Here is a 15,198-nt window from a genome sequence, read left to right as displayed (position 1 = left end):
GCTCTCCAAAGGGTGTATATGGTACAAGTCCCATGGAAATGCATGTTATGATGTAGCTTGAACATCTGTTGTAAACATACGTTCTCCTCCAGGATGAGACACTATTAAAGTGCACACAAGACATTACATCCTAACTGTGTAGCGTGTTTGATGAGTGGTTTCCTCTAGAACAAATGCTTTATGACAATGCAGTGAAAAGTTTGATGCGTATGCTAGTCCCTCCCTTACGTTAAGGGGCACCAGGGCGAAGTGTGCTCACCTCCTTGGTCTTGAGTACAATCATTGAAAATTTGTTCACTGATTATTTTTACCGTAAACAGGTAGATAGTGGATTAGGGTTTGGTATATAAAAAGGGCGTTTGGCATAGTTGAGTGGGAGGTGCGGGCGTCTTCCTGCGCATTTTGAAGTTTAAAAAAAATGTTGTTTAACCTACTATCAAAAACATTTGGTGTTCTAACACAGAAACGCACTAACTCATTTGTTAGGTTTCATAAACCTCTTCTTATCACATTCCGTTTGAAAACACACAAGCTATCTTCGAACTCCAGGTACAGTGGAACTTGGGACTTCAGGTAAGAGGCAGTGCAAGAACTCCACTGGGCAAGATATGCTTGAATTGGGTACACAAAGGGAGACCTTTGCATTGTGTCCGCTCAGTGCCCCCTTGCACGCCTGTTTCAGCCTACTCTCCTGTGCCCCTTCTATTTAAGTGAATCACGAGCTAGACCAGGCAGGGTGTCCAACTCAATCGGACTGGGGGCTGGTTTCGACTCAAAAGCAACTCCTGTGAGCTGTACCATTGAAAGGGGTTTTCCTCCCAATCAATTCATGAAAGTAATAGGTCGAAAATTACACATTTTACAGACAAATGTATGGATAAAAAGTATTTTGGTTCGGGAAACATTAAATATTGCAATACTTCAGATGCCATATTACCAACAGTACACAAGAGCATTTCAGCAAACCGTGGATGTGGCCACAGAAAATTGTGCACCCCAGAGAAACAATGCATGCACAGTAGGCAAATCTATATTTGTGTCATATTATCACTGGAGCATGGTCCGATACATTTGCCGCTACTACACTGGATTAGATGTTAGAAGGAATTACATCATCTTCAAACATTAAAGAGCTGGATCTGAAACTGCAACTTTAATTTTGTGATGCAAATTTAATTTTTGAGCTTTTCAGGCAAGATACCCATGTCAAACATTTGTGTAAGGCTACAAATTAGGCTGTACCAGCATTCTAAGATAGCTTCCTGGAGGAACATGAGCTAGTAGTTTAATACGGATTGAACAGGCCTCTATTTTCAGATATTGGCCGGGAGGATAGCTCAGGGGCAACGCATTTGTCTTGGAAGAAAGACAAATTAGCAACAAAGGGTTGAATCCAGGTCTTGCGCTTAGAAACTGGTCTCCGGTATTAAGCGCGTTATAAAAGAACAATTATAATATTGAACAGATTTCAGTTGTGGCCTATGTTCCAGCCAACAGTGAGGTGTTAGAGGCCATTTTATGCGTCTTGTTGAGCTCAGGATGATTTGACTTCTCCCTTTACAAATGATGCCAATTTCCTTCAGGGTGGCTCCAGAACCAAACACCATCCAGCTTTTGCTTAGAGGAAAGTAGCTATTTAATGGTATACTATGCAATTATTGGATAGGTTATATTTTCGTGACCCTGCACCGTTTACCACGCTTTAATATCCCATCCATTTAGGCTGTTTGGCTTTTAGTTCAGTGGTGCTACCAGATGATCTGCAGAGAAGCAACTGTTGGTGACACTGTCTGAATACATTGTTATGCAATGTGTACTGTTCATGTGGAGAGCCTGATCGGTCCTGCGGGTCTTATGTTTGGCCCTCTTGAGCTAGAGTTGTTTTTGATCACTACCGTACAGATACAGATCTTGTCCGGAGTCCCGTAGCACATAAAGAGGCCCCTTTGTTGCATGAGTTGGTCTCGTGATCACCTCTGTACACGCATTAGTAGTTGGCTCCATTTTTCCTAGAGATTCCTTGGCCAATCTCTGCTTCCCCCTTCTGTCTGCGTTCAACCCAACCCTCCTCGATGTGTGCATAGAGCAGTCCTAGACATCTGGCATCCTTAGGCCAGATTCTGCAGAGGTGTTCACCAGCTTCTGGGCCAGGCGTGTGGCTAGTAACCTTTCCATTTCCATCCCCATATCCTAAATCCCAAAAGTTCTCTGGACCACGGGCCCACATTTTCTGGGATGTTATACTTCTGATGGGCCATTTCCCACTGAAGTTAACTCTTCCTCGTCCAAAACATTGATTGGTCCTCCTGGATCTCGCTGCAGCATTTGATACTGATGATCACTTTCTTCTCATTTCCTCCCTTTCCACTGTTGGCTTATCTGGTTCAGTTCTTAAATGGTTCCATTTCTACTTTTCCCAGTTTTCGTATTCGTTAAAGTAGGCCGGACAGACCTCCCCCTCCCATATTCTTCTTTATGGAGTCCCTCAAGAGTCTGTCATTGGCCCCCTGCTGTTCTCGCTTTACACTGCCCCCCTTTCTACTCTTATCCTTCTTTAGCCTCTTTTCATCTTTATGCCGACACCCTAATTTTCTTTTCCTTTTTTTAAAATTTTAATTCATTATTTACATTTTGTCTCCCTCAGCATCCCCTACCAGCACTTGCCCCCTGGCGCCCTTCCCTGGACTAGCCAAAACCTTATACACCCTGTGCATCGTACTTATCTGACCTTCCCACTTTTTCCTCCTGATACTTGCCCAGCGTTGCCCCCCCAGCACTTGCTCAACCCCATGGGCACCCCACTGTTGCCCTTCACCCACTCCCTTCCTGCCCCTGCTCCTCCCTCCCGTGCACTTATCACTTTTGTCTTTGCACGTGCACAATAGGATTCTCACAGGCCAATATAACCGTCATTGTTGTTTTCTTTTTTGCTATGTCCCCCCAAACCCTGTTTCTTGTCTTGTGGTGCCTGGAAACACTTGTGTATAGGTGCCATGGAAATGCCCAATTAATTAAATAAACTTTAAGACTATTTTAGAAATGCACTAAGCAGATCAGGGAAAGCAAACCCAATGGTACACTTTGACAATCTGTTATTCAAGGTAGGTAAACCCTATTGGTAAGATTTTACACTCATTCAGTTTTGAAGAATAAAACAGTACCAATACTTATTAGTTTTCAAGTGACTACTTAAATAGTAGCGGCTTGCACCAGCACTTGTTACAGTAAAATGACTTACATACTTTTTAAAAGGAGCATCCAGCTACTTCAAGGCAAGTATACGCTCTAAGACTTGATTTAAATCTGTATAAAGCAGATCAGGGAAAGCAAAACCCAATGGTACACTTTATTAAAGACACAGGCCCTCATTACGACCCTGGCGGAAAGTGACTGACCGGACCGCCACAGCGTAAATAGCGTTTCCGCCATTGCACGAAGGAGCAAATTGCGGCCCATTCCGACCCATCGGGCACAAGCACCACGGCATGGCGGAAGTGCAAAGTCCGCGATGGCGGAAATGACCCCAAAACGGCCCACACCGCCGCCGTACGGCGCCCTAGGTGCAATACCGCCACCCATCACAGCGGGCACCGCAGAGTGCGCCTACCGGAAAGTACGGTGACCGGAAATATACGGAAACGGAAGTTAAAACATGGTCCCGGAACGGGAAACATCCCGCCGTGCACCTATAAAACCACCAAAACCACACAACCACTAAAAACACTACCCCGAGACACACCCCAACCCGTCATCCACCCTAGCGAAACCAAGAAAAATGGGAAAAGTAGCGAAGAAAGCGTGCGACCGCAAGCGGCAGGTCCACTTCTCCCGTGAGGAACTCACCGTGCTAACAGAGACCCTCCAGGAGAATGCTGCCGTCGTCTTCTCCACGCAAATGACCAGGACGGCACTTGCCAACAAGAAGGCCATATGGGCTCTGGTGGCACAGCGGGTAAGCGCGGTGGGGACCGCACCCCGCAACCCACAGCAATGCAGAAAGCGGTGGGACGACCTGCGGATACGCGTCCGCAGCATACTCTCTGCCAACCGCAACATTGCCACAGCCACCGGGGGAGGTCCTGAATCACCCATCAAGTTGACCCCCTGGGAAGAAATCTGTGCCTCCACCATCGGATTGGAGAGCATAGAGGGAGTCGGAGGGATGGAGAAAGGAGTGCAGACATCAGAAGAATCAGGTAGGTGGCCCAGATAAAACAATGCTAAATCCACAATGTCCAATCATGTGAAGTACCATGTGTCCACATAGTGCAACAGAAACACATGTCCAGGAGAACGTCCACACACATCGCCCTGATAGTGCACCTTAAAACCACAATAAATACATAAATAATTAAAAACCCCTAAAACACCCACCACACGTCCAGCAGGCACACCCTAACTGCAGGCTGCCAAACAACTGCACCCTCACCCCACACACAAATAAAAGCACCTCCAAGGCACCGACCCAAATCACCCTCATGTACCACCCCAATGCATGTGATACAATGCCATTCCAATACCCACAGACCCATTAATAACCCTCGCCCTCCTTTACTCCACCACAGGCTCCGATCCAAACGACAAGCATCAGGACACCCCTACCAGCACACCTGCAAAGAGGGCCAAGACCAACGGCCAAAGACCCTCCACCTCAGCTGCACGCATCAAGACACGGCAGCAGCACAAATCAGGTGGCAGCACAGAGGGGGGAACATCAACAGGCACCCCAGCAGCCAGCATGCCCACAACACCACCACCACAGGTCCCCCCAACGGATGCCACAGAAGGCACTGCCTCTGGTGGCAGCAGCACCATAGGTGACACCCCATTGATGGCAGCATGCTCCGACACAGAAGACGGGGATGTCGAAGTCAGATCCATCCATGACCTGTCCCATTCCCCCTGTCTGTCCCATCCCGTACAACATGAGGATACCACGCAGGGGCACCCACAAGACGACGACTGGCCATCCCCCCCAAGCCCTGTGGCAAGGCAACATGAGGTCAACAGCCCCTCTGTGACACCCCCGCAAATGGCCATGGCCCAGCAGAGGCAACAGTCTCTCGACCAGTTAATCGTGCAACAGCAGCAACTGGCCACGCTCCTCAAGGACCATGCCGATGAATGTGGGGGCACTAAGGCAGACATAGAAACATCAACTGAGACACTCGGGGCACAAATGGAGAGTAGCACCGAGAGCCTGAGAGTCCAAATGGAGAGTAGCACCGAGAGCCTGAGAGCCCAAATGGAGAGAAGCACCGAGAGCCTGAGGGGGGAACTGCATGCGACGTCCAAAGACGTATGTGCCGAACTTGCCGCAGTGCGCCGTGTGCTCACTGAGCTCTCACAAACCCTTAGGGACATGCATGGACGTGAGCAGGCAGAGACGTCATCCGTTGCAAGTTCCGTCCAGGGCAGCCCCCAACGTAGATCTGGGAGGAACCTGCGCTCCACAGGCAGGGGTGCCCCTGATACCCGCAGAGGGGGCTTGCAATAGCGACAGCCCACTGACAATGAGCTTCTTTGGACACTGGTGTTCGGGGGGGAGGTAGGAGGGTGGAGGGGGTGTGTTGGGCTCACTTGGGTGGCGGGTCGATAGGGTGTTCAACATGATATCACATATGCCATAAACAGTGCACGATCAACCAATGAGATGTGTGGACAATGATCTTTGTGTACTAGGCCATCATAGGCGTACAGCCCATATTGTGCATGTACCAGACACACACAGTGCCACGAGTCCCGTGTCCATGTATCAGCCACCAGGCGTGAGTGCTAGAAGCATGCATCAATGAGATGCTGACGAATGTCACGGCCCTCCGGTGCCTCGCAGACTCCTTGAGGTGCTGCCACATCCCCACCCTCATCATGACCATCATCAGGTGCTTGCAGTTCAGCGTCAGGGGGCATGGGCACATTTCTACGTACGCACATGTTGTGGAGCATGACACATGCCATGACCATCTTTGCAACCTTCTCATGGCGGTACAGGAGTGCCCCGCCAGACCTGCTGAGGCAGCGGAAACGAGTCTTCAGTAGGCCGAATGCCTGTTCAATGACTACACGGGTACGTGAGTGGGCATGGTTGTAGTCCTCCTCATGCTGGTCCCGTGGGTTCCGGACTGGTGTGAGGAGCCATCTCTTCAGTGGATACCCAGCATCACCTGTATGTGGACGAGAAACGTATGATGTGGAATGCCATTGCTACGTACGCACCACCCCCCCCCCCCTTCCTGGCAGTTCATTGCCGCATCACATACCCCACATCATCATGCATGAAATGAGACTCACCGAGTAGCCAGGATCTGTTCCCTGCGTGTCGCTCCATGTAGCGTGGTATAGTAGACTTCCTCAAGACCATAGAATCATGGGTTGATCCAGGGAATCTGGCACAACAATGTGTAATGATCCTGTTGGAGTCACACACCATTTGTACATTCAGGGAATGAAATTGTTTTCGGTTGCGGTACTGGGCCTCCATGGCATGTGGAACGACCAATTCCACATGGGTGCAGTCGATGGCACCAATGCAACCCGGTATGCCGGCAAGTGCATGGAATCCCACTTTTGTGTTGGTAATTTCCTGCTCCGAGCGTGGTAGAGAGATGTAGTCGTCTGCGTGCTGCAGGAGGGCATCGAGCACTTGCAATAGTGTCCGTGAGAACAGTGGCTGTGAAATGCCATGCAACTGTCCGACTGTGTGCTGGTAGGTGCCTGTGGCCAGGAAGTGGAGTACAGACACCACCTTCAGTAGGGGTGGGATGGCGGTTGGGCTATCTATCATGCTGACAAGGTCAGCCTGTGTCATGTCCACGATGGCGGCTATGGTGTCCCGGTCCAAACGGTAGAGGGTGTGGATCTGCTCATCAGTGAGGTTGAACGGATGTGCTCGGAGGCGTGGGATTGCGGGCTGCCTGCGTGGTGGTAGTGGCTGTGCTGGCGGCCCTTGCTGGCCCTGCCTTGCCCTCCTCCTCCTCCTGCGTCTCCTCCGTGCGGCCGGTTGTAGTTGGTGTTCGTCTTCTTCTTGGAGTTGGAGTACTTGCAGTGCTATCAGGTCCCCCAGGGCCAACATCGCGAGTCCTGCCGGTAGCATTTCGGAGTGGGTGTGGGAGGAGACTGGCTGTGCAATTTATGTGTTTCCAGGCTGTATGGCCTCCACCTGTGGTGATTCATTCCACCTGTGCAAGCTGCTCTCCCCTTTGGCCGAGCACGTCCCGCACACAACGCTGCAATTCGAGGAATGGCATCTTGCTCTTGCATTCATGTATTTGTACCCGATGGCCGTGTAACATTTGTTGATATGTACATTCGGCTATGGTCCCATTGTTTCACATACAATCTTTGCAGTCGCGAACAGACTTGTGATGGGTCAGTGGGACGTAGTACTCGAGTAACGGTGGGCCCTCATGCATCACTGTACCGAGTTGCAACGACGGGCGGGGCGTCCCATTCGTGGGCAGTTGCCATTTTCACACACAGCCGCACTCGATGGATTAATTAGTGATTTCAAACGGCCACAGATGCCTTTTCGACGTGATGTTGCAAATGAGGAATTCGAAGGCCGGCGCTTTCGGTTTTCAGCTAGCGCCGGGGAGATGCCCACAGGTCTGACTGCAAATATAACGTTCTTTTGTTCGATGTCCTTGAGACAGGGGCCATGGCGAGGAAGCAATGATTGATATGAATAGTTTTGGATGCGCAATAGTGACGTGGGCGATGAGGCCGGACGTTCCCAAATACATGTAACTTCACAACACTGGAATTACGGGCTGGGGCACTGTGGATTTTGCAGGCTGCATAACGCACAGACTCAATGGAAAGTTCGAATGTTTTGTGAGTAAATATTCAGGCGTTTTTATAACAGGATGAGGGAATGATGAATGGATGCATGGGCAGGTGATTTGATACAGGGTTTGCCATGTACAGGGCTTGTTGGAATCTATCCGCCTCCCCTGCGCTATGTGATGCAGGGCTGCCATAGTGGGACCATCGTCTATCTGGCCTGTCTCGACGCGCCTTCAGACACTTGTGTCCATGCACGTTAACATTCCCATCTGATGGAATCTGTTCTGACAGACGCATGCACAGGTACACTCGTTTGTGATGGTGTTTACACCTCGATATAGATAGTTATGAGTCGCAAGTGGTTTCGGGGTGGTGATGATCCTTTGGAGTGGGCTAGCATGCATATGACTGTGGATTTAGTGTGATCATTGAAGTGAGTTGTTCAAATGTAGTTCTGATGGCCATTCTGTTCTTTTTCTTTTCTTTTGGTTGACAGGTATCTCCTCCCCTTTTGCCACTGCCATCTGTATGCCACTCCTGCAGATGGCGTTTACTCCCGACACCTGCTGCTTCGTGTTAATCAGTGGAGCAGCATTACGATCTTATGGGACGATCGCCAATGGGCCACATGCCCTTACGCAGTACTAGTGGCTCGGAGCAACATTTCGGCCTTTCAGCTGGACTAGTGCCTCCCCATTGGGACGGCCCTGCGGGTCTGTGCGCTTCCATGTTGCCTTTTCGTACGTGAATGTGGCTCTGTGTACCATGATGGAACAGGGCGTCACACGAGTAGTAGCTGGTCATTCCTTGCGGATGCAGCCCACAATGGTGATATGTGTTTTGGAGTTCATGGACTAATGGCTGTATGGGCTTGGTGATTTAGCTGTGCATTAAATTTCTATTCTGATATGGGCCGTGTAGCGTTCTTCTTTGCGAGTGATGTGGCATATTCCTATTTGGGGAGCGATGTATTGTGAGGAGATCTGCATTGGGTTCCAGCTTCGGAGTTTAGTCGCGTGGTACTGTGCTGGGCGCGTTTGCCTACGGAGCCCAGTGAGGTCAGGGATGGGGGCTGCCAATGTGACTGTTTGCATGTTGTCATGCTCAGGGGCGGGGGAATGGGTTTTGTGTAACAGATGCCGGTCAGCCAGGTGGACTGGTGGAATGTTGTGATTTTCGGAATATTGCTGGTCACAGGTGCCTGTGTTTGCGTGCGTTTCGGGGGGGGGGGACTGTGGTCATGTCCATTGGAATGGCTTCTGTATTCGTGCCATCTGTGCCCTGCAGCTCCCATTGGCCCCTCTTGTGTTTCTTTTGTTCGTTGGCATGCATGGGTGACTTGTACATTTCACTGGTTGCATTGTGACTTCATTGCACCTACGGGGAGTTGTACTTTGTGGGCAGGGAGCGGTGTACAGGCACTCAGTGGGGCCGTTTACGGTTGATTCGCGATGCCGTACTTCTCACCATGGCGGATTGGTGCTTTCCGCCATGCTTGATGGCGTTAGGTACATGTCCGCTAGGGTCGGAATTCGCGTACCCTTGCGCCATGGTGGTATTTACGGTTTGGCATGGCGCGCGCGCGCGTACTTGGTGCAGTTAGCGTTGGCGTTCACTACGGTGTCGCTAATGGCTTCGTACTTTGCGGTGACGGGTCATAGTCGCACCGAGCGGTATTCGATGGCGGTATTGCATTTCCGCCATCGTTTTTCGGATTCCGCCAGGGTCGTAATGAGGGCCACAATGTATTTCAAGGTAGGTAAACCATATTGGTAAACTTTTACACTCATTCAGTTAAGAAAAATAAAACAGTACCAACACTTGTTACTTTTCAGAAGGGGGAGATACAATTCAAAGAAAGTAAAATAACATATACTTTTTAGAGGGGCAGAATGCAACTCAAAGCTAAGTATAAACTTAATTACACTTTTTAACTATTTCTATTACAAAGATATAGTTACCACGCTCATTTCTTTAGCAAGTAAGTATTTGTTATACTTTTCCAGACAGAAGCCTTATCTTTTAAAGTCCTTCCCTAGTCTATAGCATGAGTTTCCTCAGAGGCAGAAGAAGGACCCTAGTGGTCTAGGAACCAGCTATAGGCAGGTCAGGATAGGGTTCAGTTGCAGGAAAGTCAAGAGTTCCATAGGAGATCTTCTTAAACAAGTAAGTATTCACTTTAGAATTAGTTGAAGTATTCAGGGACTTCAAAGAACACTCGCTATATGTGCTCCAGCATTAGGCCTGGGCAAGTGGTATGGGCAAACTCCCAACCACACTCTCAGTCTCACAGGATTAACACAAGACATAAGGTAAGTATTACCCAAGCCAACACAGTACTTAAAGGGATGGTCTAGTAAAATTTTTTATTTAAAAAATAGATAGGCCACATAAAAAAAAATACTAGCATCCTCCGTTTTAAAACTTCCTGTGTAAAATTTTGAGCTATTCAAGCTCAAAACTCGAAAAAGCAAGCACAGGGGCGCAGCCATTTTGTGAAATGGAGGCCCTCCTGTGCTGGCTTTTGCGGCACTAATGAAGGAAAAGCAAGCCAGCCAGCTGTAGTAAACAAAGTCTACCGCTGGGTGGCTTTCCCTTCATTAGTGCCGGGACTCGGAGGACGCGGACCGGAGACCAGAGCAGGAAAGCTGCAGCTGAATCTCGGTAAGTGCTATTTATTTTTTTTACAAAAAATAAGCACTAGCTGCGGTTTTTCTTCTAAGTTTTCCAGGCTGGAGGAGCCCGGAAAACTTAGAAATAAAACCGCAGCTTTAAAAACGTTGTATTTATGTTTGCGGTCGCTTTTGAAGCGACCGCAAACATAAATACAACGTTATTGTGTTGGACAACGCTGCAGTTTTCCTTTCCAAGTTTCTCAGGCTCCTCCTCGGAGGAGCCTGAGAAACTTGGAAAGAAAAACCGCAGCCTTTTCCAACACAACCGCGTGTGTTTCTGCCTGCTGTGGCTATCACTTTGGGTCTCTGGTGCTCCCAGGGAAGCACCGGAGACCCAAAGTGAAAGCCACAGCAGGCAGAAACACACGCGGTTATGTTTACATGCCGCGTAGTGTTTCTACCTGCAGCCGATTTCCCATTTGGGGCTCTCGGTGGGGAGCCCGAGAGCCCCAAATGGGAAAGCAGATTCAGGCAGACACAACGCGGTTGTTTTCCGCAATGCCGCGTTGTGTCTGCCTGAATCTGCTTTTCCATTTGGGGCTCTCGGGCTCCCCGCGAGCCCCAAATGGTAAAGCAGATTCAGGCAGACAACGCGGTTGTGTTGGAAAACGCTGCAGTTTTTCTTTCCGGGTTTCTCAGGCTCCTCCGAGCCGGAAAACTTAGAAAAAAAAACGCAGCTAGTGCTTATTTTTTGTAAAAAAAATAAATAGCACTTACCAAGATTCAGCTGCAGCTTTCCTGCTCTGGTCTCCGGTCCGCGTCCTCCGAGTCCCGGCACTAATGAAGGGAAAGCCACCCAGCGGTAGACTTTGTTTACTACAGCTGGCTGGCTTTTCCTTCATTAGTGCCGCAAAAGCAAAAGCCAGCACAGGAGGGCCTCCATTTCACAAAATGGCTGCGCCCCTGTGCTTGCTTTTTCGAATTTTGAGCTTGAATAGCTCAAAATTTTACATAGGAAGTTTTAAAACGGAGGATGCTAGTATTTTTTTTTTATGTGGCCCATCTATTTTTTAAATAAAAAATGTTTACTAGACCATCCCTTTAAGGAGAAAGAAGGGCTTCTGAGTGGATGCCCTCAGGATGCACCAGCACAGGACCGGGTCCCTGGATTCTTGGTCTGTAGACAAAAGAACTGGACAATGGATAGGAATTTGCAGTCGTCAGAGGAGGCTTCCAGCAAAGGTTTCTTCACAGATTATCGCGGCTCTGTGGATTTGGCGCCCGTTTACAGGAGCCAGATGAAGAACGAATATCGCCGGTCGGATTATCTTCACTCTCTCGGTCGCGCTGGTGAGGGGACTTCAGGGATTCAAATCGCATCTCTGGAGGTCCGGGAGGAGTCCACCAACGTTTCGGACAGAATCAAGCTTTTGAAGACCATGCACCACACACTGGCTCAAGGTCTCAGGGTATTGGCGGTTTGCAGCCCAGCAAGGTCGCAGCATGTTGTGGGATGGCTTAAAATGCAGATCCTCTTGAGACTAGTGGATCCCATCAGCCTCTAGGTAGGAGTCGTCGCATTCGGGGCCCCCAGGTCGATTGGAAGGAAGGGTTACATCAGGCTCCGGTTACACAGCAGGCTCTCTGGTTGTTGGAAATCGCTACAGACCTCTTTTCTTCACCTTCCTCTTTGTTTTCAGCTCCAGTGGTCGACTTGTCAGCAACTTCCAGGATTGGAGTATTTAATAGAACTAGAGCACAATGTCTGCGTTTACAGAAAGGGACGGCGTGGCTGTCCAATCAGGACAGCCAGCCCCCTCATTAGGAACTGGTTACTTTCAGGCAAGGTGAAAGACAAAGGGCTGCAGAGTTTTGGATTCCTCCCTCGCTTCCTGCCTTCTCAGACACTCTCGAGCCGAGGCAGGGAATACCAAGGATTCCCCTCAAAGACAAAACTTCAACCGAGGCCATTCCCGCGAAAAATGGCCGAAGGCAACCTAGGAAAGAACAAGGATACTTAAAGATGGCAGAAAAGAAGGAACCCACTATTCTAGCAGAATGGTGACCCTCATGGACATTACCACGGCTGTTTTGACAGCCTGCGTGTAATAAGACTTCAAAGTCACTAAGGTAAAACCACTGCCACCAGCCATTCAAGGAAACTTGCAATTGTGCCAAAGTGCTACATGTAAGTTAGCAGGGGGATACATTGTATCCTCCCAGCACTCCATTTAAGGTGGGGTGTGCTGGGTTGCTCTATAAAATCCCACTTTACCCCTTGGGAACAGTAGTTCACCCAAGTACGTTAAAGAGAAATTGACAGGGAAGCCCAAAGGGGAAACCCAGCCTAAGCTCAAACATTATAGGAAACTATAACTCCATATGGGCAGACATAAAAAGGTCCCCCATAAAAAGAGTAAAGACTAGGTGAGAGGGGGAAAAAAGATTACCCTTCACCTAGGGACAAGGGAAAATAATCACCAAGTCCAAGCAAAATGTTCTCGGGTTGACACAGGTCAGAACGATTCATCATAAATATGGAAATCTTACCCAACAGGGGGGCTGCTCTTGTTTTTGGAAGAGGGGGCTTCCTTCTAGGAATGACTGTCCTGGGGTGTGCAGAATGAAACAGGCTATAAGATGTGGAATGCCCATTCAGGATTTCACAGTTCTGCCTTGCCTCCTTCGTGCCTGTAGCATTCCCCCCTGAATCAATACTGTATGTCTTGTTGGTTTTTAGGAGCACCCTGACCATTATGCATTTCCCTGGATACTAGAGAGGCCCTGAGGAAGTACTGGGTCTACTGTGCTATTTTGGTGTTTTCGGAGATCCCACAAACTTTAAAATGAATTGTGGGTGCCACCCGTCTATTTCCCAGACTCCCAGTCTGGTTGGGACAAGTGTATATATGGATTTCTTAACAGGCTGTACCCTGTTTCAGGGTGAGGAGTTTTTTTTTTTAACCTAGTGTTGTGTTCAGCCTCCGTTTCAGATGAAAATACTGAGAAAAAAAAGCAGAATGTGCATTTAATGCCAAACATGGGGAGCGGGGGTTGCGAGGGTGTCCCCTGCTCCCCTTGTTTTGCATTCTGCGCTTCGAGGGTTGCGGGGGTGTCCCACGCTTCCATGCCATTGGAAGAAGGGGACAGTAAAGAATAAAGGAAAAAACTGAAAAAGGGACTCTGCTGCGCCAGCTCCAACCCATGTTAGTGGCAGGGAACTGACGCTGCAGGGATACAGGGGAGTCAGTGGCACATTTCTGTGTGTGCTGCCGAAATGGTAAGTAGGGGGGAGGGGTAGGATATACAGGATGTCGGGGAACGTGATCTATGTGATCACTGCGCAGAGCAATTTTGCAATTCGATATTTTCAGATTCGCAATATCGGGTGCGCGGTAATCACTAGATCCTTCAGCCTCAATCAGTCCCTGGGGATATTGTCCCCATAGAAAGGTATGGGTTAAGCAGTCTGCTCCTGGAATCAAGGAATCTTAGAATCTGTAGTTTTCATGCAACAGTCCTCTACTAAGCAGAGGTGCCGCGGATGAAGCCCCCCAAGGGATTCCACTTTTATCACTTCTGGATCCACCATCCTCTAGCTTGGGTGTGAGTCCCGGGCCTTCCACTGTGGACCCCTGATGCAAAAGAGAGGACCTCATTACATGGGCTTTGGGGTGTTATTCTTCGCCTTTAAAGCATCCTCTTAGTGCTTTTGGAACATTCTGCTTTACCTTTAGGGCTATGGCCGCCTAAGTTCCCAATCTATTTTTGGTACTCTCTGTGTACCTGACTACAGACTACCTACTATGTATCCGACCACAGATTCACAGTGTAAAACAATAACACTAATCAATGTTACATGCGTTGTGGCTCAAACCAAGTGCATTTTGGCAGTTGAAATGCAAATATGCAATTCTACAGATGAACAGCTTTGACAGAGACTGAGTGAAAGGGTTCAGGGGAGCATCCCATGGCAACACTAAGCAAGTAGGGAAAAGCAGAACAGAGGGGTGGTGTTGGAGGAAATGCCAAGGAAGAACAGGTTACCCGGAAACCACCCCACCGAATGCTACAACAATATGGTGGAAGAGAAAACAATGAAAGAAAACTATATAGTATGATGAAAAACGTGGCCACTGGTTGGAGCTGCTTTCAATCACAGTGTAGCTTTGACAGAAATGCCTACATAGTTTTGGTAGCAACTATAGACACTGGGCCAAGCAACAGGGCAGCTTGATTTACTGGGGCATTGGGGGCGTGTTTGAACAAAAATATTTGGGCCACCTACCATGATAGTTAGGCTCGTTCAGAAGGTGCATGGTGGATGTAGTTAGGTACTTCAGAAGAATACTCAGCATCTCGTCATCTCCGGCTTGAACGGCCAAATGCAGCACCGAGTTCCCTGAACGGTCAAGTAGGGTGGGGTCAGCCCCAGCCTGCAGCAGGAACTCCACTAACCTCTTCTCTTTGGTGATCACCGCCAGGTGCAGTGGCGTCTGCAGAGACGATCAAGCAGATTACCAGCGTCAGTAGGGCTGAAGGATGGGGTAAAGACTCTGCACGTATTATCAAATTAATTATCGGTATTTAGGCTTCAGATTGCGGGAGTCTCTGCGTGCTAAACATAAGATTTTCAGCATTAGGGCAAGGAAGTGTGGGGTCTATGAATATTTTGACAATGATTATTAATGTCTAGATTGAGGTGTAGGCGGGGTATGTGCAAATACTTTCAAACGGATTATCAACATTATCAGAGATGGAGTGTGTGGTGTCTAAGAGTATCAAACTGATGTTCGTA

At 48.8% G+C, this 15,198-nt stretch overlaps 1 protein-coding gene across 1 annotated transcript in view; it reads right to left on the bottom strand.

Annotated features, from left to right (window-relative positions):
* The window catches only part of NFKB2 (nuclear factor kappa B subunit 2), a 190,652-nt gene that overhangs the window by 65,328 nt on the left and 110,126 nt on the right, over nucleotides 1-15,198 (bottom strand). The window contains exon 15 of the mRNA XM_069610468.1: nucleotides 14,689-14,896. Within this exon, the coding sequence (XP_069466569.1) occupies nucleotides 14,689-14,896 (208 nt within the window). The remainder of the gene's footprint in view (nucleotides 1-14,688; nucleotides 14,897-15,198) is intronic.

The sequence above is a fragment of the Ambystoma mexicanum genome, chromosome 8, assembly GCF_040938575.1.
Source record: "Ambystoma mexicanum isolate Mex_15411 chromosome 8, UKY_AmexF1_1, whole genome shotgun sequence".
Lineage (NCBI taxonomy): Eukaryota > Metazoa > Chordata > Amphibia > Caudata > Ambystomatidae > Ambystoma > Ambystoma mexicanum.
This window is presented reverse-complemented; position numbering and strand designations above follow the sequence as displayed.